Raw genomic sequence first — 21,155 nt, forward strand, 5'->3', positions numbered from 1 at the left:
CTTTCACATACATCATCCATCAAGAAAATACTCCACAGGCCGATCCGATGACATTTTCTCAACTGAGGTTTCCCCTTCTCAGATGACTTTAGCTTGTGTCAAATTTAGGGTGGCGGGGACAGCACAGTGACTTCATAGTGCATGGTGGTCACTCACTGCCAATAAGCTTTCCAGAATGAGACTTAAAGGGTTCAGGAAGAGCTGAGCATGATGGTGCACACCTTTAATCCCAGCACTCAGGGAGGCAGAGGCAGGTGGATCTCTGTGAGTTCAAGGCCAGCCTGGTCTACAAAGCGAGTCTAGGACAGCTAGGGCTGTTACATAGAGAAACCCTGTCCTAAAAAACCAAATAAATAAATAAATGTATGTCTCTGGAGAAGACGCCCTCACTCCAGAGTCCTGAGAAACCTGAGTGTGAGATGGGAAGGCAAGTCTAGGTGACAGAAGACCCATTTTCAACTGTCACTAACCACTCTCAGGCAGGACAGGATGATGAAGTTGGTCACCAGAGGACAGGCACTGGGTCTCCATTGCAGCCTGGCCCCCAGGAGGCCTCTGGGAACTAATTAACTAGTGGGGCCAAACCTCTGTGAGGGCAGAAGGCCGTGACAAAGAATAATAGTTCCTCTCGGCTTCCATCTGTGTGAACTGTCTGGGAGCGAAAAGCTGGTTAGGGGACTGAGGTAAGAGGCTGAGAACCTCACAGCGAAGGGACGCTGTCTGCTACAGCTCCATTTTGTGTCTCCCAGAGTTTCACTATGTGCATCAGTTATGACCCTGTAAAATTAATAACTAACTTTTTTTTTTTTTTTTGGTTTTTCAAGACAGGGTTTCTCTGTGTAGCCTTGGCTGTCCTGGACTTGCTTTGTAGACCAGGCTGGCCTCAAACTCACAGAGATCCACCTGCCGCTGCCTCCCTAGTGCTGGGATTAAAGGCATGTGCCACCACGCCCAGCGAATAACTAACTTTTTAAAGTGCGGTAAATCAAGGCAAGTACTTGGCCTGATACAGGGGCAAACTCTGGACCCTAAGGGCAGGGCCGAGATCAGGCTCCTGGACCAGGTGAACAGGGCAGTTTGACCTGCCGTTATTCTTGTAGGGCTCTGGGCTGCATGTGAGTGTCATTGAGCTCTGGCTGAGTGTGCCCACAGCTGAGATGGCTGACCTTCACTCTCTTATCAGGACCAAAAAGCTGATGCCATCACCCTGGATGGAGGGGCCATTTATGAGGCGGGCAAGGAGCATGGCCTGAAGCCAGTGGTGGGTGAAGTATATGACCAAGGTAAGAGGCCTGACATGGAGAGAAGCAAAGATCCCACACAGAAGTCAGCTGGTCAGTTTGGCCATATGGCCCTGAAGCCACCAAGCTGGTTACTAGCTCCACAGAACACTTCTGGGGGTCCAGACAGAAAGCCCTTCTGAGAACTCTCAAATTCTCACTTGAAACCTTCAGCTGGGAGAACCAAGGACACAGAAAATGAACCCGCTCTTCCTGGGTGCACCCCCCCACACAACTTTTGTGCACTGGGACCTTTCTGAGGAACAGTGTCCTGCCTGCAACAGGGCTAGGTGGAAACCAGTGTACAGATGCCTGATGACCAAGGTGCCCAGATAGACACACACTTCAGTACCCGAGTCAGAGGCAGCTTGTGGGGAGTGGGGCTGGGGATGGGAGGGCTGAGAGCTGCCCGAACCTGGCAGACCCAGAAACACGCCACAGCTGGGGCTCCGTATGGCATTCCATGTCTCATACCAGGCTTACCTCTTGTGCCAGACTCCCTCTGTCTGGACCTGCTCTGCTCGTCTTTCTCAGCTCATCCAGTGCCTAGGCCCTGTCAGTAAGGCAGTAGCCATAGCCTCTCGTGAGCTCCTGAGCCCCTCCTGTGTTTGCAAAGGCCTCTGGAGCATCCTCTGATTCACCTCCACAACCCCTCAGCCTTGCCAATCCCACATGGGGCCCCATGAAAATCTCTTCACACTCCAGCTGGCTACTAACAGAATTTGTGACAGTCCCATGACATAAGACATAGTCCAGCACGGTCAGCCTTTCCTTGAAGGCCACCAATAGCCCTGGCTCTCGGGGCCCCTAGCACAGCTCTTCCTCTGGTTAACTCATCACCCCAGTGAGCACCCACTGTACCCCAGTCGAGAAGGACATGCTGAGAAGATGCCCTGTCTCAACAGTGGGAATCAGACAGGCAGCGTGCACCGCAAACCCCAGTTCTTCACAGGGCAAGTGCTGGCTGTGCCTGCAAACTAGCAAAGGAGGGTAAAAGGAAGGCTGGGGGAGGGGGGGACAGGTGGGAGGAGTCTTGATGGTCCCAGTATGAGAGAGGCAGCACTGGATGGCTGGAAATGGCTGCTTAGTTTTCTCAAACCCAAGCATGCTCTGATCATGACCACTGTGTATGTGAGAGATAGAGAGGGGCCAAGGAGGAAGAGAGGTGTATGTCACCCTTTTGGTCTTCAGTCCCCGTAGGTGAGTTATGTGTCTTTTCTGAATGACCCTCCTCCACAATGGACCCCCGGGGAGTGCTGTGAGGCTGCAGAGCCCACACAGCCAGAGCTGTTCACAGTCTTGAGTGACTTGGGCCCACATCACTAGCTCCCTGTGTCTCTCCACTACCACCGACCCCGCCACCCCCGCAGCTCTGCACCATGACATGGCTTTTCCTACTGCAGGGAGCACTTTTGCCTCCTCCCTCAGCTGCCCGTGGTGCCTCTCCTTCAGACCTCCAAGTTCTCCCAAGTGTTTCAGCTTTTGGGGAATCGAAGACTCCCCTGACTTGAGCAGAATGGAGACCCAGCTATGGCCAGACGGCTTGAGAAGGAAAATGAGAAGAGTGGTTGAACAGCCTCTGCAAGTGTTTAGTTCATGAGGCAGAGGAGGGGTCGTTGTGGGGGCAGGTCTGGTGGTAAAATGAAGTTCCCAGCGATGGAAAACAAGCACGCATGCATGTGTTCATCTGCATGTACACCAACATGCACGCATGCACATGCCTGAACATACGCACTTGCACTGAATACCGTCTCCCACAGCCTTCCCTGCTGTCTTTTGTGTCCTCCCTTGCTGTCCTCATTCCGTTTCTCCCGTCTTAGACATTGGGACCTCCTATTATGCCGTGGCTGTGGTCAGGAGGAATTCCAACGTGACCATCAACACCCTGAAGGGCGTCAAGTCCTGCCACACAGGCATCAACCGGACTGTGGGCTGGAACGTGCCTGTTGGCTACCTAGTGGAGAGTGGCCACCTCTCAGTGATGGGCTGCAATGTGCTCAAAGGTGAGAGCTTCAGGCCCAGTGCCTTTTTTCTCGACTTGCTCTGCTCAGCCATCATCCCATGTCTCCTTGGAACCTGCAAAGCTCCATTTCCTGCAGGAGCCTCCCTCCACTGTGCTGCCTGTGCCTGGTGGCCTCCATTGCTGGCTGCTTGGCTACCACAGAGCAGAATGCGTGCTTGTTCAAACCTGTGTCTCATGTAACACAGCCAGGCGCAGGACCCAACCACAGTTATAAGAACAAGACCAAGAAGAGATGAACATGGTGTAGGCTGGTGAGGGTGGTCTGTCTGGACATGTGTCCTGAGCTCTATAAGATCAGAAACCACATTTTGATGACCCAGACAAGCTGCTGACTTCACCCATAAGAGCCCCCCAAGTGGCTTGTGGGCCCAACCATGGTACAACTGACAATTTAGGAGAACCTAAGGCCACAGCCTCTCAGGGTAGCTGAGGGTGGGTGGTTTACCAGTCACGGGGGGCAAATATTTCTGAAAGGGGTGCTTCTGGACCCTTACTACTGAAGAAAAGAGAAAATAAATAAATAAAAGCAAACCCCACAAAAACTGTGCAGGCCAATAGGTCAGACACCTAGACCACTCAGGCCTCGTCTCTGATTTCTTCCCCATTTTGGGGTAAGACTGCTGATTTGAAAATTCTCCACAGTGCGAATAGAACCCAGTTTGTATTCAGTTTCCTGCACAGATGTTTATAGAAAGCATTTTATTTCCCAGCCACAGCAACAGCCCTACCCCGGTCCGAGGGCCCAGGCTGGGAAATACTGGGGCAATCCAGTCCCCGTGTTCCTTCACTTGAAGCTGGAAAGTGGAGGCTGTGGGCTGATGGCTCTCCTGAACCTCCAGGTTGGGGTCAGTGACCTCTCTTTGCTCCTTCCCACAGCCGTTAGTGATTTTTTTGGGGGCAGCTGCGTCCCCGGAACAGGAGACACCAGCTACTCCGAGTCCCTCTGTCGCCTCTGCCGTGGTGACTCTTCTGGCCACAATGTGTGTGACAAGAGCCCCCTAGAGAGATACTATGACTACAGCGGGGCCTTCCGGTAAGGGGACTGGGGCAGGGGGGCAACAGGAAAAGCTAAGTGGTGCAGGGAGGGGACCGCGGGCTGCCAGGGCATCAAAGAGCCCTTTATGCAGAGCTGTGCCCGCTTAGTTTATAAACACGAAACCGGAAGGTGCCAGGCTGAATTTGCTCACAAAGTCAACATGTTTTGGAGTATTTAGTAAAGGGAGGCTCTGACCAAAGAGAATGGGGGAAAAAGGCTGTCACAGGCTGCTCCCGGGTCCCCAAGTCTGGTGTCTGACCACCAGGGAGGGCAGTGGACAGGAAAATATGACTGGACACCTCCTCTATGCTCGTCCTGACAAGTGCTTTAGCCTCCTGTGACCCGGGAGCGACACTAAGGGCCCGCATCTAATCTCATGTCATCTTATGAGAGTTCTCAGCCCCCTTAGCAATCCATCCCCAGTGTCCATACCCAGGGTGGGAGGCTCATTGGTGGCCAGCGGGAACAATTTTTTACCACAGAGAGAGAACACAGTCCTTAGTACGTCCCCATGTCCCTGGCTAACTGCTCCTTTTACTTTGTGCCCTTAGTGGCATCAGTATTCTGGTACCTGCCCTCACCCTGGCCCAGTCTGCTTATTTTCTGGCTGTTGAGAACCCAAGAGGTGCTTTGGCCCAGTAGTTCCCAACTTGCCTCCCATATTGAGAGAACATATGAAAGTCGCCATCCTTTCCGCTTAGGATGTTTGGGTGTGGCATGAAAGGTCTTCCAGTCCAGTCTCCTGTATGAGAGGGGAGTCATCTTCAAAATACCTTGGGTGTCTAGGCTTCAGTGTGCAGGCCAAGGGAGGCACCACAGGACCTGCACCAACTGTAAGAGACCCCTAATCCTCGGAGGAGCCCATCCCACCTCCCTTCCTGGCCCACACGACACACGATGGAGCTAGGATGGGTCGATGACTTGGCAAAGCCATACAGCCAACAATCTGGAAGCAGGTCCCCCCCCCCCATAACTGCAGAAGTGTAAAATATGCCCCCTAGGGTCACTGCTGCAGCCCTGTCAATCTTTCAGATAGATACGACTGAGGGCCATAGCGGGGTCCCACTCAGGCTCCTGGCTTTTCCTACACAGGTGCCTGGCGGAAGAAGCAGGTGATGTGGCCTTTGTGAAACATAGCACAGTTCTGGAGAACACTGATGGTGAGTGAGGACGAGGCTGAACTGCCCAGCCTGGCCCGAGTTGGTTGCAGTTCAGTGCTGCTCAGAGCCCCCTGCCCTGGGGAATCTGGGTAAGTGCCACCGTCTGTGTACCTAAGCTTCCCCCAGCAACAGGTGGGGCCTCACCAGCAGCATTCCACCTGCTTGGTACAGCAAGGATCAGGGCAAACAAGGCTCTGCTTTAACTGTGGCATGGATCCCTTCGGTGTCTGTCCGCTTGCCAGCTGTCCTGTTCCTTCCTAGCATGTCCCCTGTGGCCTGGCCTTTCCCTGGACGGTCTTGCTTTAGATGGGTCACTGAGATGTGGTAGTTTTTGTTGTTTGTTTGTTTGGTTGGTTTGGTTTGATTTTTTTTTTTTTTTGAGACAGGGTTTCTCTGTGTAGCCTTGGCTGTCCTGAACTCGTTTCATAGACCAGGCTGGCCTCAAACTCACAGCAATCCTCCTGCCTCTGCCTCCTGAGTGCTGAAATTAAAGGCATGCGTCACTACGCCCAGTTTAGTAGTTTAATTCTGAAGTAACTGAGCTTTAGAACTTTCAGCTAAACTTGGTGGCCCACGTCTATAATCCCAACACTTGGGTGACTGAGGCAAGAGGTTTGCAAGCAAGTGCTAGGATTATAACATGGTGGGAACTGTTCCTTAGTTTGGATTTGCCTGAAGATTAGTGGGGTTATTTTTCTTCCCTGAATTAAGGTAGAAATTACATGTAACAAGACTTACTTTTTTAAAAGTACCATAGTTGAAGTGTGGACTGAAGCAAACCCTGTTCAGCTCATACCCTCTTCACCCACTTGGCAGCCACTTCTGACCTTTGCCTGGTCAGGATGAGTAAGACTTATTGTCTTTGTTTTGGGTTGAATTTCTTGTTTTTATTGTTGTTTAGCTTTGGGGAGTGGTTTTTATTTTTCTTTTTTATCTTTTTATTTTTATTTGTTAATTTTTTGGGTTTTCTTTTTTTAAAGATTTATTTATTATGTGTACGGTGCACATTAGATCACATTATAAATGGTTGTGAGCCACTATGTGGTTGCTAGGGACCCCTGGAAGAGCAGCCAGTGCTCTTATCCCTTAAGCCATCTCTCCAGTCCCTAGTTTTGGTTTTTCAAGTCAGGGTTTCTCTGTGTAGCCCTGGCTGTTTTGGAACTCACTTTGTAGACCAGGCTGGCCTCAAACTCACAGAGACCCACCTGCCTCTGCCTCCCAAGTGCTGGGATTAAAGGTGTGAACCACTATTGCCCAGCGGGGAGTGGCTTTTAAAAGAACTGTCTTTAGGACAGGATAGACTCCAGGGTAAGTTAGGCAAAACATAAAATATAAAAATGTACTCATAGGTGTTGGTCTCCCAAGTGCTGGTATTGTAGGCTTGTGTGCACGCCCAGCTGCCACCACAACCTCCTCTTCCTTCTCTTGTTTTAAATAATTGACTCCTTTAAAATATGAAAAAACAGACCATGTTTAATAATGCAAACATTCTCCAGCACTCAGTAACGATCCAGTGTTTATGCATAAAAAAAAAAAGTCAGGCATGGTGATACATGCCTTTAAACCCATCACTCCCAGAGATCCACCTGCCTCTGCCTCCTGAGTGCTGGGATTAAAGGGGGCGCCACCGTGCCTGGTCTCAATCTCGTAAAGGTCTTATGCAGGCAGTCACATCATGCCAGGAAGGCAGCATTCCACAGCACCCCACCTCTTCCTCTGGTTCTTAAATTCCTTCCACCTCCATTGCCTGTGCTCCTTGAACCCTAAAGGAGGGGATTTCCATGTCCCGTTCATGGCTGGGCACTCAGCAGTCATTTCTCATCTTGGACCAGTTAGGACTGACTGCCGCCCACAGCACAGAGAGGCTTCTCGACCACATTGTCAGCAGCACTCCAATCTGTGGGGACATTCAACAGCCACGTTAAGTCCATTTAGTGAAGTCCATTTAGTGCTTTCTCCACCAGGACCTGAGTTCAGGGCCCAGCACCTACCAGAACTTCAGTTCCTGGGGATCTGCTGCCCTCTTCTGGCCTCCATAGGCACCTACACACTGAGCATACACTCACGCAGACACAGACAAACAGGTGCAAGCAAAAATCTTAATGAATCTGGAAAAAAAAAAAAGGAACATGAACCTTATAAAAATAGTGTGGGAAATATAGATATGTGGGAAAAAGTAGTGTGCAAAACCAACTGTGTACTTAGTCATGTTCAAAGGATTAGAAAAAAAGAAATAGAAAATGAGAGAGAGAGAGAGAGAGAGGTCTTAGTAATATTTGGAGCTTTAGGGATAAGCCTTCTCCCTTGGGGCTGCAACTCTTGAGATTTAGTCAGTGATGGTTCACTGTGCCCCTGTCCTTGAACCCTGCTCCCTTGTCTCCTGTTCCTGCCTCCTGCCTCCTGCCCTTTCACCTTGCACCTGCACCTCGCTCCCTGCAGTTTGCTCCCTGCCCCCTGCCCCCTGCACTTTGCCCCCTGCCCCCTGCCCCAACCCTTGCCTACTTTGCTACACTTAGCTCTCTCATCCTAAGCAGCTCTGCCTTCTTACTCCTCTCATCCATAAGTAGCTCTGTGTGTGTGTGTGTGTGTGTGTGTGTTACTATGGCAAACTACCTCAAGTCCATCTTATTAGCGGAAATTGGTGAGAGGTAGAAAGAATACATAAAGGGCGGTGTATACAACTGAAAACTTTCCTCCTGAGTGCTAGGTTCACACCACCAAAACACCCAGCCTCCTCCAGACCCCTCTCCTATCCCCCTCCATCCTCCCCACCCTCTGTGCATGCTGAGCTGACTCCCCAGTTCCCATCCTCCAGGGAAAACCCTGCCCTCCTGGGGCAAGGTGCTGAGGTCGCAGGACTTCCAGCTGCTGTGCAGGGATGGCAGCCGGGCCGACGTCACCGAGTGGAGACAATGCCACCTGGCCCAGGTGCCTGCTCATGCCGTGATGGTCAGAGATGACACGGATGGGGGCCTCATATTCCAACTGCTCAATGAAGGCCAGGTGAGATGGGATGCTGTACTCCCAGAGAGCACGGGGCCCTTAGGTTCGGGGCTCAGAGCTCTGGTCCAGAAGGACTCACCTGGGACAGACCCGGATGGGGCCATCGGCCAGGTCAGTGTGTGTAACAGGCAGCAACGCCAGCCAGCACTCTACAAGCTGGCAGGGATGGGGAATAGCCAGAGCACAGTCGCCCCTCACGGGAAGCCCTTTCTACATGGGCCACCAAAAATCAGAACCATAACCTTGTGGGCAAATAAGATGGCGATTGTGCCATTGGTTACCTGTGGCCAGTGGCGTTTTGCAGAAACTCCTGCAGTGTCAGCCACCACCCAATCATTACCTGTGCTCACAAGCCCTGTGATCAAGTGTGGGGTTTGATGAGGCAGAAGTGGAAGGGCTTCAGGGAAGGCACTGTGGGCGCCTGGCCTGAGGTCGCAGGAAGGAAGTCCAGGTGACTGAGATTGGGAGGAAGGAATGCGGCCCACAGTCCCCTCAGCACCCTGCTTTCTCACTCCTGACATGCAGCTTCTGTTCAGCCATGAGAGCAGCAGCTTTCAGATGTTCAGTTCTGAGGCCTACGGCGAGAAGAACTTGCTATTCAAAGACTCCACCTTGGAGCTTGTGCCCATCGCCACCCAGAACTATGAGACCTGGCTGGGCCAAGAATACCTGCATGCCATGAAGGGTCTGCTCTGTGACCCCAACCGTGAGTCCTCCTGTCCCTGCCCTTGCCAGTGGAACCCCTGCCTGCACGGGACACAGCAAGATTCTCTGTAAGGCTACCAGGGCGGGACACCTACCCGGGCAGTCTGGCGTGTGACTGTGGCTCCTGGTGGGAACCTGTCACTTCAACTCAGCTGCTTGGAGGTTTGGGAAGGACGTACTCCTATAGTCGAGGGACCTGTGGAACCCTCCAAGGCCCTCCAGGGTCTGGGACTCAGGTTATCGGAATCTGTTTTAGAATTATTGAGCCCCAATAAGTCTCATCTAACAACTTCCCACGCCTCTCTCTTTTGGGCTCAGGACGCAGTAGCCTCTAAGTGGGCTCCCTGCCTTCAGCCCTCATCCCGATATACCTCCCGCCTATGGCCAGGGAAGTAGCATGCCAGACTGAGTTCAGTACATAGTAGCCGTCTGCCTCATGCATCTCACAGCTTTCCATACGAGGAGGTGGGTAGGTGACATATCCTGGTCACATGGCTAATAAGAGAGAGAGAGACCCAGAATTTCCCTGAGCCCTGATCTGAAAGGCTTCCTGTTGAAGTACCAGCCCCCATGTGCACCCTCCCAGGGCTGCCCCACTACCTGCGCTGGTGCGTGCTGTCGACACCTGAGATCCAGAAGTGTGGAGATATGGCTGTGGCCTTCAGCCGGCAGAGACTCAAGCCAGAGATCCAGTGTGTGTCGGCCGAGTCCCCTGAGTACTGCATGGAGCAGATCCAGGTGCACTGGAGTGGGCTGAGGAGGGGATAGTTGTAGTAGCTGGCAGAGTATCTCTCACTACTGTGTGGTAAGGTGGGGAGAAGGGTCCTGTGAAGGGAAGAGCACAGTTGGCTGGGAATAGACCTTTGGTCTTACAAAGTCTCTTTTCCCTTCTAAACCTCAGTTTCCCCTGTATACAGTGAGATTGAGAGACTGTCATTTTCTTTTTTCTTTCTTTTGTTTTTGTTTGTTTGTTTGTTTGTTTGTTTGAGACAGGGTTTCTCTGTGTATCCTTGGCTGTCCTGGACTCACTTTGTAGACCAGGCTGCTGGCCTCGAACTCATAGTGACCCACTTGCCTCTGCCTCCTGAGTGCTGGGAGTAAAGGCGTGTGCCACCACTGCCTGGCTCTTTTTTTTTTTTTTTTTTTTTTTTTTTTTCCCCTTCCTTTTTTGAGACTGTCATTTTCTCTATGTTTCTGATGACAGTCCACACTCAGAAGTAGATAGCCCTGTGTTTGGAGATCTAGTGAACAAAATAGGAATCTAATAGGAATGTGGGAAAGCCATGCATCCTACGTATAAAACGGGATAGGAGGGTGCTTGGTGTTTCTTCTTACTGCATTTGATTTCTCCCTAAGCACTTGCCGTGATCCATTAAGGTGTACTGGTACCCACTGATCCACAGCAAAAACTCTAGCTCTTGCTCAGAACCCACCCAGTCTGCCCTCCAGCCTTCCTTGGCTGGACACTAAGGCAAAGGCAGGCTGGGAGGAAGGGTGTGTTCCCGGTGCCTGGCAGACTGGCCTGCAGAAGCGATGGAAAGGACAGAGTCAGCATCTTCTCAGCTGGAGACGCATTCACTTCACCCACTTCACGGGGGCATAGTAGGGGAAGGGGCAGCCAGGCCTGTGGAGACAGGAGCAGGGTCTGCCCCAGACACCCTCACACCACCAGCGAGAAGCCCAGTGAGCCTCAGTTCCAGTGCCTCAGGCTCTGCAGATGGGGTACAGTATAGCACTCACTTCCCTTTCCAGAATTCCACAGTGACTGGGTGCTGGGCTGGGGCTTCAGGCTCCATCCCTGCCCGCTGGCTTCATGGAAGGTATAGGAAACTCCTCACACTTGTGGGCTATATAATGTGGGGCACCCACAGGGGGCCTGGGCCCCTCTTTCCTTAGCCTGGCCCTTCTCTTGGGATTTGTCATATACCTGTGGCTCTGTTACCACATAGCCCCTTTCTAGGATCCTAGCTGCCTAGGCCAGGATCAAACCGGCATCAGAGTGTGCAAGTGGGGTGTAGGCGACCTGGAAGGAGGGGTCCAGGGTGACTGAAAGAAGACCTGCCTGCTGCCTTCTCAGACAGAGCCTGTTCCTAACACTTGGGGAGAACCTTTCTGCGACCCTAGAATCATCATCTTTTGACCTCTGGGCCATTCTGCCATGGCTGCTGTGTTCTATCCATGCAGTGTGCTACCCAGGGAAGAATGCTGAGGCCGTAGGCCTCCGGGAGATGGCAGTCCCTGGGGACCAAGAAGTAGGACAAGGGCGGTGCTGTGCAGAGCAGGGATGGGGATGCGGAGTCTCAGTAGCCACGCTCTGAAAACCAGACTATGTTGGCAGGAAGCTGGAGTGCCCTCATACCCCACAACTCTCGCCACCTGTATTGCTGCCAGCAACCTCTGGGCTTGGCATCTTCACAAGTGCAAGAAGGGACAGGGATGGGGAAGAATGGGGTTCGCCCAAGCGGGGTGACTCCCAAAGGAAGAGAGGCAGAGCTCACTAACCCCTCTCCTGGGATTCCTGCCATCCAGAAGAATACTGGGGTTCTCTCTGCTCCCTGCAGGCCGGCCACATCGATGCCGTGACACTGAGAGGCGAGGACATCTACAGGGCAGGGAAGGTGTATGGCCTGGTCCCGGCAGCGGGGGAGCTGTATGCTGGTATGTGTGCCTGCCCTTGCCTGGTGGCTGGTTCTCCTGTAACTCTGAAACCTTTCGTGTAAGAACTTCCAACTCCCGCCAAGCCCCGGTGCCTCATCTCTGAGCCTTCTGTCAGAAAGCAAGCCCCTCCTGGTCCAGCCCTCCACTACCTATCTGTGCAGTGCATACATATCTCTAAACTGTCTGCAGACTTTCTGGACGGGGTCAAGGAGTTAGTATTCTAGCCTTTGCAGAGCCCAGCAGACCTCTTCCGACCTTCGAATTCCCCATTAAGAACTAGAAAAGCCCTTCTTACCGGCCAACCCGGACCACACATATAGACTACCCCACAGTTTGCAAGGGTGTCCTTGGCCTCTCCCTGCCTTGACGGTGGAGCCCTCTGCTTGTTACCTCATTCACACTTTCTCGGTGTCCTCTTATGGGCTGGCCTTGGGACATTTAGTCCCTTCCACTTGGCTGTGAGGAGTCTCTGGTCTTGAAGACTGCGTCATGCCTCTGCCCTGCTTTTCTCCCGAGGAGTGAGAAAAGTAGCACCTGGGTGTGAGGAAGACCATGGCTCAGGGCTTCTGGGTACTTCAGTGGAAACACCCCCTACTCCCTAAGGGCTCTGGGACATCAGCCTGTGCATCGCCATGATGGGATAGCACAGCCCTCAAGCGAAGAAATAGGGAGGCACAAATTCTGGCTCTGATAACGGCTCCCTTTCCTGTCCTCCCATAGAGGAAGACAGGAGCAATTCCTACTTCGTGGTGGCTGTGGTGAGGCGGGACAGCTCCTACTCCTTCACCTTGGACGAGCTGCGAGGCAAGCGTTCCTGCCACCCGGGCTTGGGCAGCCCTGCGGGCTGGGATGTACCCATAGGTTCCCTCATCCAGCGTGGCTTCATCCGGCCCAAGGACTGTGATGTCCTCACAGGTAGCTCCCTCTGAGGGACACAGATCCCGAAGCTCTTTGGGATCTGATGGGGAGGTGGTCAGAAGGGTCTGAGGGTCGGAGCCTTGTGAAACAACCCTAACAGGCCACCTGTCCTTGACGTGGTCCTAGGAGATGTACTGCCCCGCCCCCAGCTTCATGGCATGTCTAGGTTTTCCAACCACTCAATCCAAGTAGAATCTACGCTGAACAATAGGGGGTACGGCAATGAGAGTGGGCCTGGGTTGTCCCCACGCCTAGCAGGCCCATGGCATCTGGGGACCTTATTGGAAAGTGGCAGGGCATGTGCTTTTGTACCCACGTATGTAAGTACTAAGATGGGGACAGAATAAGAAATGCTTGCTAGAGCCGGGCGTGGTGGCCCACACCTTTAATCCGACCAGCACTAGGGAGGCAGAGGCAGGTGGGTCAATGTGAGTTCGAGGCCAGCATGGTCTACAAAGCGAGTCTAGGACAGCCAAGGCTACACAGAGAAACTCTGTCTTGAAACAAACAAACAAACAAACAAAAACAAACAAGAAATGCTTGCTAGTTGCCTACTACACATGTCTCATACAAAGCTCTCCCCATAGTCTCATAGTGTTAATCCTAGGTCCATCATTGAACTGACCTTTGTCCTGGCTGGTTACTCAGAGAAAATAAACATAGTTTTCTTACTTCGAAGCACATGGAAAGCACTAGAATTGACAGTACTCTCTCCTGACAGTAGGATGTTGCTCTAATAGGGATCATGAGATAATGAAATTCCGCGCCCCCCCCCCCCGCCCTGCCCCCAATCCCCGAGGAAGTTCGGGCCAAGGCCGGTGGGAAGGTGGGGGTGGGGCTACAGCCTGCCCATCTCTTCCGTCACATCCTTTGCACTCTGCCCCAGCGGTGAGCGAGTTCTTCAACGCCAGCTGCGTGCCGGTAAACAACCCTGAGAACTACCCTTCCTCGCTGTGCGCGCTCTGCGTGGGCGACGAGAAGGGCCGCAACAAGTGCGTGGGCAGCAGCCAGGAGCGCTACTATGGCTACAGCGGGGCCTTCAGGTACTTGGCGGCAGCTGTGGCGCAGGGGCGGTCTTCTGGCCTGCCCCCCTCCTCCCCCCCCCCCCCCCCCCCCGCAGCAGGACTGTCTTTCTCACATGTGCCCTGCCCTCCTGTGTGACAGGTGCCTTGTGGAGAATGCAGGGGACGTTGCCTTCGTCAAGGACACGACTGTCTTTGAAAACACAAATGGTACATGATCGGGCTTCGGCTGAAGCAAAAACGGGGTGGGAGTGGGATGGGGAGAGCACTGTTTCCTGTCTCCAGAACAATCCAGGCGTAGGGTGTTGCTGGGTTTAGAAACAACGGAGTCTGGAATGCTGTAGCTTTTAAATACCAATGAAATACGAAAGATATGAAATATGTGCCACACAACAGATATGGAAAAGTTTAGTATATGAGCATGGGGGTGGGGAAGGGGGGGCACCCCAGAGACAGTCAGCCTGGTAGACAGACAGACAGAGAAAGAGAGAACAAGAGAGAGACAAGATGGGTTTGTCCTTTTATATACTCCTGGGCAGGGGGACACCCAGTTCCAGGTAGGCAATGGCATCACAGGTTGCCAGGCAGACTGGGGCAGTATCCTAACACTAGCCCCATGAGCTCTGGGGCCCTAAGAGCCACAGTGGGAGAACAGATTTTAGGAATGCCCTCTTTTGGTCCAGAATTCAAATTCATATCCCACCACAGTGTGGTACCTGCATCTCAGCAGGTCTTCAGATATTTATGGGGCGCTGAAGCCTGTGGGTGGAGGTTGCGAGATGCATCTGAGTATTTCAAAACTCAGATCCAATCAGCAGTGCTCAGAGGTCACTGAGGTCAATGGAGCTGGAGAGAGCCCTCCCTGTCACCATAAGCCCTACTTCCTTGTCCAACCTCCCACCCAGAACTACAGGGCCCACCCTCCAGGGAAGGGAGCTTGGCCTAGTTCCCCAAACCTGCCTGTGTGTTGGGGAGGGCCATGGGAGATTCGGCTGCCATGACACACCCGCCTCCCAGGGTGCTTTTGTATCTTTGGCTCTATGCGGGTGCCCATCTGGTCTTGTTTCTGGACAGGGAGGAGGGTGTGAAAACGAAGATGATGTGACTCCCCAGGGTAGCAGCCTCTTGGGAAGCTCTGAGACCTCTGCAGTCTGAGAACTTACCTTTCAGGGTCAGCCGAGCCCAGGCTCCAGGGCATACTCCACAGACAGGATGTCTTGTTTGGGAGGGGAAGTCATAAAGAGACACTCCCACAGTGCTAGCACTCTGCCGCTGAGGCAGGAGGATCATAGTTTGAGGCCAGCTTAGGCTATACTGCAAGACCCTGTCTCAAAGACAAAAAAATTTTTTTAAAGAGTCCTGGTTTTGTCATCACTGTAAAGTAGAGGTGACTGTAACCCATCGTGTCACATATTGAGAGCTCATTATCACATTCCACCAGTTGGGTTCTGTCACTCCGACAACAGCAAGAGCTCAGTGCTTGTCCACATATGGCCACTTCCTCCCAGAGAAGGCTCTCATGGATCTCCCATTTCCTCCCACCCCATGCTTCCCCCCAGGCCACAATCCTGAGCCCTGGGCTGCTCCCCTCAGGTGGAAAGACTATGAACTGCTGTGCCCCAATGGGGCGCGGGCTGAAGTAACCCAGTTCCAAGACTGCAACCTGGCCCAAATGCCATCCCACGCTGTCATGGTTCGTCCAGACACCAACATCTTCACTGTGTACGGACTTCTGGACAAGGCTCAGGTGAGCCAAGCTCAAGTGACCTCAGGGAGGGGTGGGTGGCAGTGGAGATCCAAGGACCCCACCACCACCACCCCTGTCAATCTTCCTTCCCTCCGTCTCCTGAAGCACTAACTTTCCTTCTCGGCTAGGCCACTCTCACCAACATACAGACATATGCTGGTTGCTTCACCATCCTCAAGTAGCAAACTAACCGCCTTGACCTTACACCTCTGAGGGTCATAACTATTACCATGTAATACAACTAATACCAGTACTGCTATTACCTGCTGCAGGAGTTCAATCCCAGAGCCTCACACCTGCCTGGAGAGTATGCTTCCACTCCCTTTGAGGGCAGAACTCCTAGGCCGTCTCCACGCTACGCCCATCAGTTCCTTTCCTGATCTCTCTTGGGGGAAGCACCGCTCCAGAAAATCCCTACCAGGCCCCTGGAACTGCTCTTGTCAAGGGCCCCACGACTGGTATTGCGTGAATCCAGGGGCTTTGTTCATTCATTGCACCTGACCTCTCACCAGCACAGCACTGGCCTCAGCTCCCCTGTCCGAGCCTCACACCCCCTCCTCTTTAAAAAATCGCATTCTCCATTGGCTCTCAGGTCCCCACATCACTGGCTCTCCTCCGGGCTCCATTTATTAGGCTGAATTTAGCCTTCTAATTTAGCCACCTAAACTATAGACTTGCAGAGCCACTGGGCTGTTCCTAAACTTTGAAATTACATGTGCGCTATTCACCTTCCTGATGGAGGAGCAACTCCTTTAAGACAGTGGCTCCCCCAAGCTCTCTGATGCTAAGTGGGGAAATCATGCAGCTGCCTATTTTTTATTTTTCTTTTTGAAATAGTTGAGAACTTCAGGAGAATCTACACGACCTCTCCAAAATGGCTGATGGCGATGGCTTTCGCCTTTCCCCTTGATCGTTGCTTAACAGTGGACGCACATGTACACTTTCTAGATGTCCTTTGTTCATGTCGTTATCTGTATCCCAAGCTGTCCTCAAACTCTCAATCCCTCTACCTCAAGCTTTCTGAGCCTGGTGTTACGTCTGGTGGTATATATCTCACCTTCCTCTAGATCTTTGGGGGACCCCAGGATTCCCATCAGGGAAGGAAGTAACGTCCCCTCTCTGACACCGTTGGGGCTTAGCGATGACATTGTCAACTCCGTGCTGGTTTCTTGTAACTGGTGACAGAAGAGAGGCCTTTGAGATTGGTTTGGCTGAGTGGAAAGGGAACCCATAAAAATTGGTGAGGAAGCATCGCCAAAAGAGACTGAGACGCGTTGAGCAGACCTAGGCAAGCGCTCAGTTGCTGCACCGCACCATCTCTCATTTCTGGATTTTTCTTGCTATAAGTCTCCCCACTTCAGTTCTGTATTCAAGAACTGGTCTGGTGGGACCTTTCTAGCTCCCTTTAGATGCCGCCTCCCTGCAAATCTTTCCCCAGACTCCTTCCATGACAGAAGCTAAGTGGAGCCCTGGTGCCCTGAAATGCTTGCTCTTTGGGACACCACCACCCCACCCCCCCCCCCCCCCCCCCCGCCATGGTTTTCTGTAAGCCCAGACATAGCCGTTGCATTGCGTGTTCCCAGGGCCTGTTTGGAGATGACCACAACAAGAACGGGTTCCAAATGTTTGACTCCTCCAAATACCACAGCCAAGACCTGCTTTTCAAAGATGCCACCGTACGAGCAGTGCCCGTTAGGGAGAAAACCACATACCTGGATTGGCTGGGTCCTGACTACGTGGTGGCTCTGGAGGGAATGCTCTCTCAGCAGTGCTCGGGTGCAGGTAAGGCAGCAGGCCTGATGGGCCAGCACTTGTGATACCCACCTATCCACGCCCCACGCCCCCCATTCAGAGGGCCCTGAGACAAGCCCAGTGTCATGAGGGGTGGAGGCATTGGATTCAAGACTCTGAGAAAGGGGGTGAGGCAGAGGAAGAGGTCCCTATTTTAAGCATTGTCAAGGTGTGAAGTGCTTTGGGGGAAGGTCCAGAGAGGCTTGCAGATAATCGAGGCAGGAGCTCTCTCTGGTCTGTCACCCAAATAGACCAGAATAATGAACATAAATGCTGAAGAAAAAAAAAAAATAGCCCTTGGTGGATCTGAGGTAACCACATAAATATGCATGCGGCATAATTTGCAAGGGAATGCATATATAAAAAAAAAATCAGGAAAAGGCAAGATTGTCGTAGGGTAGAAAGGAGGCTGAAGCTAGCGGAGCACACAGAAATAGCGCTGCCTGTGTGTGAGCACCAAACGGGCCGCCCACAGGCCTGGTGCTTCCAGCCTTAACTACCTGTCATCCCTCCCCCCTCCTCCTCCCACCCTCAGTGGCCATGGTGCATCGAGTCCCCCTGCTGGCCCTGCTCTTGCCGGCCCTGGCTGCAGGCCTCCTCCCGAGTGTTCTCTGAACGTGATTGCACCCTGAACAGGGAAAGCTACAGAGTCCAACCCAAGAAACCTAGAAATCGGCTAACCCCGCGGGAGATCGCGGGATGCAAGAGGCAAGGTGAGAATTCACACGCACAACCCTCATATGTGCGATTCTAACCCAAGGAGAAATTTCTGGAATCAGGATGATAATGTGAAGGCCAAGTCTTCCCACCTGCCTGAGTCCTCTGTACCTGAGGATACTGGCGAGCAGCCCAGTCACTCCTCCCACGCTGGTGCCTGCAGCGAACCTGTGCCTCCCACCTGGAACCTCCCAGCCCACTGGGGGATGGGAGTGGGGGAAAGGCCGGTTGCCATGGCAACCATGAAGCAGCATCGCACACCAGCCTCTGTGCCTGGGGAGATGCCAAAGCAGGAGCCCACCTCCAACCTAAAGGACCTCAGTGACACACTCCCACAGCGCAGCACCCCTCTCCAGCCCACCCCATCCCTCCCCTCCTCCATCCTGAGTGCACTTGTTCACCAAGGCTCAGGCCCATCCCCTCAAAAGGAGCAGGGTTGCTGAGCACCTTCTGTGACACCAAGGAGCCCAGCCCTTGGGACAGCAGATTCTGACGGACTGTGGTAGAAGCCCTTTTGCTGGGCTTGCTCTGCCCTGCCTGGACCTCCCTGCACAGCAAAACTGCTGCCTAGGGCTCTTGACTTCAGTCTAAACATTATTTTCCTCCCTGCCTCGCTGTACCCCTTTCCCATTTCACCGCCCCCCCATATGCCCCCACACACCTTCTCTGTGTGTAAGCATGTCCACTCCTTGTCCGAAGAAACAAGAGCTAGCCCAAAATCAGGCGTGCTCATGAGCTGGGCCTGAGGACATGTCACAAGCCAGGGGACCGGAAAGAGCCCTCTCTTCTTGCGTGACCCCTGCACATGTTTCATGTTGCAGAAGGCCCCCCACACCCCTCACCCCTGATTCCTGCACACAATTGAGAGTCAACAGAAAGCCTAGGGACGAGCCTCTCTCCACTCCATTTTGCTGTGGTCTCTCTCAAGAGCCAGAAAAAAAATTTTCCAAAACTACCAGCTTTTACTCCAAATCTTGTTCCTTTTTAAAAAAATAATAATAAATAAAAGGAAATAGAAGGAACAGGAGCAAGCGTCCCCTGTCAGCACACTGGAATCGGCGTGGGCCTGGAGCTATTTGTGTCTTGGTCTGTGTGGGGGGCCTCAGGATGCTGATGACAGGCCAGGTTCCCAGTGGCTCGCCCCCACCTGTGGGCGACAGGACAGAACCTGTATATTTCTCAGCAGGAGAGAAGGGGCTAGCAGTATCCCAGCCTGAGCCACACAATCACGGGGAACCTCGGTCACCGTGGTGCTTGGGAGACTGAGCCTTTCCTCTCAGGGCATAGCCTTCCATTCTTCCCTGACCTGGGGACTGATAGTTTTCTCAAAGAAGACTTTTCCAGTGAGAAATGTATTCCATGTAGGCTGTCATGCTGCCCAAAGTGTGATGTCTGTGCTGTGCGTGCCTTTCAGGTGTGACTTTCAAGAGCCTTGTGTAAATGACGTCTGATTGCCAGGGGCCACTGCTGTGTGAGTGCTAAAGAAAGGCATTGGTTTCTTTTGAAATAAAGCCAAACACCCCTGCACATGCAGAGGCTTGGGTTGTGATGGGATCTGTCTGCCACTGACTCAGCTCGGTGTCTTTGTTGCTCAGAAGCCCGCCTGCTGCAGGCCCCTGCCCTGCCTCCCCCAAGATGTCACATTTCATTTGGAGCCCCACTGATCAGAGTGAGAATCAGGGACCACTCTGCTCTCCAGCCATCTCGCCCACCCTTTGCTTTCCCATCTGGACCAGTTCTCTGGCCCACCCCCTTGCAAGGCCTCAGTCACCCGCATCATGCCAGCTGCTGCCACCCCCTCAGCCTCTTGAGTGTCTGCTTCTCTGGGGACTGGATCCAGAGGAGGAGGAGAACATCCTTGCTGCCCTTGCCTGCCCTGTGTCCCCAGAATAAGCTGCCCACACCTTTTCCTTGGCAAGCTTGATGTTAACTCATTGGTGGGAGAGCAGGCCCACAGTCCTGGAAGTGGGCACTTGTGGCTCTGACTGAACTGAAACATAGAGCAGCCTTCATGTTCCTCTCTCATGGCTATAGCCCTTTATCATGTGCCCCTCAGCAAGAGGCTGAGGCAGGAGGCTCTAGAGTTTGAGGTCATCCTGGGAGGGATATATATATACTTTAGCTGGGCATGATGACAGATACATGTAGTCCCACTCCATAATTGGACACTCTTGTAAGACAAAGCCAGGAAAATCACTGAAAGTTTGAGGCCAAACAAAGGGTATACTGCCAGACTCTGTCTCAAAACAAGCAAGGGTGGGGAAAAGTCAGACTGCACAGAGTTGACGGCAGCCGGAACTGAAGGACAGAGGAGCAGGTAGTCTCCCTTATTTCTTCTTTCCCAGAAGCCTTTTGGGTAGCTGCCCCAAGTGCAGAAGCTGCTTTCCAGGCTAGGAGTCGCTGCCCTTCAGGGGGTCTTATACTCTGGAGCCTGTCAATCAGGACAAGCTGCTGAACCCTGCTTGTGTTCCACAGATGTGAGAATTTGTATTTCTGGCAAGTTCCCAACTGATACTGGTGCTGTAGAGCAAGCTTCCTGACTCTGAAGGACATGGAGACAATACGAATTTGCGTTTGTTGAGGCCGGTTAGCTGGTACCAGTCCCAGCAGGGCCTAGCACTTTGGTCAGAAGGATGAGGAGTGAAAGGCCCTCGTATAGGAAGCTGAGTCCTACCTGGGGAAAGATCTGTGGCTTCTGCAGTGTCCCCGTGCGGGGAGGTGAGATGTGCTGGAAGATGCCACCATAACTGTGGACTCCAACAAGCCAGCTGCAAGGAAGGGACAGCATACAGCTGCCCCTCTTCAGCCAGCCACTCACAATTCTGAGCAGAAGAGAGAACACAGAGCTCGGAGCACCCCGCCTTCTCCTTAGCTTCCAAACTCCCCAGAAACCTGCAGCTCAAACCTGATATTCTCCTCTGTGCCCACATTTGAGATATGTGGTCAAAGAGAAGAAAAAGGCCAATGGCTTGCTGGACAAAGTGTCCTGAGCCAAGACCCCAATCTAAGCAACCTCATTGGCCAACTTCCCTGGCTGCCTGATTCCTTCTCTCATCTTCCTTCTCAGATCCTGATTATGTCCAGGGTGGTCAGAT

At 52.8% G+C, this 21,155-nt stretch overlaps 1 protein-coding gene across 1 annotated transcript in view; it reads left to right on the plus strand.

The window, feature by feature from the left end:
- Meltf (melanotransferrin) overlaps window positions 1-17,958 on the plus strand; it is a 20,248-nt gene extending 2,290 nt beyond the window's left edge. The window contains exons 3-16 of the mRNA XM_051150425.1: window positions 1,184-1,283; window positions 3,101-3,283; window positions 4,180-4,336; window positions 5,432-5,499; window positions 8,315-8,502; window positions 9,028-9,208; window positions 9,794-9,945; window positions 11,769-11,865; window positions 12,586-12,780; window positions 13,670-13,826; window positions 13,948-14,015; window positions 15,365-15,552; window positions 17,136-17,334; window positions 17,879-17,958. Of these exons, the coding sequence (XP_051006382.1) occupies window positions 1,184-1,283; window positions 3,101-3,283; window positions 4,180-4,336; window positions 5,432-5,499; window positions 8,315-8,502; window positions 9,028-9,208; window positions 9,794-9,945; window positions 11,769-11,865; window positions 12,586-12,780; window positions 13,670-13,826; window positions 13,948-14,015; window positions 15,365-15,552; window positions 17,136-17,334; window positions 17,879-17,958 (2,013 nt within the window). The remainder of the gene's footprint in view (window positions 1-1,183; window positions 1,284-3,100; window positions 3,284-4,179; window positions 4,337-5,431; window positions 5,500-8,314; window positions 8,503-9,027; window positions 9,209-9,793; window positions 9,946-11,768; window positions 11,866-12,585; window positions 12,781-13,669; window positions 13,827-13,947; window positions 14,016-15,364; window positions 15,553-17,135; window positions 17,335-17,878) is intronic.
- The last annotated feature ends 3,197 nt before the right edge of the window (window positions 17,959-21,155 follow it).

This window comes from Acomys russatus, chromosome 8, assembly GCF_903995435.1.
Source record: "Acomys russatus chromosome 8, mAcoRus1.1, whole genome shotgun sequence".
In the NCBI taxonomy this organism is placed as follows: Eukaryota; Metazoa; Chordata; class Mammalia; order Rodentia; family Muridae; genus Acomys; species Acomys russatus.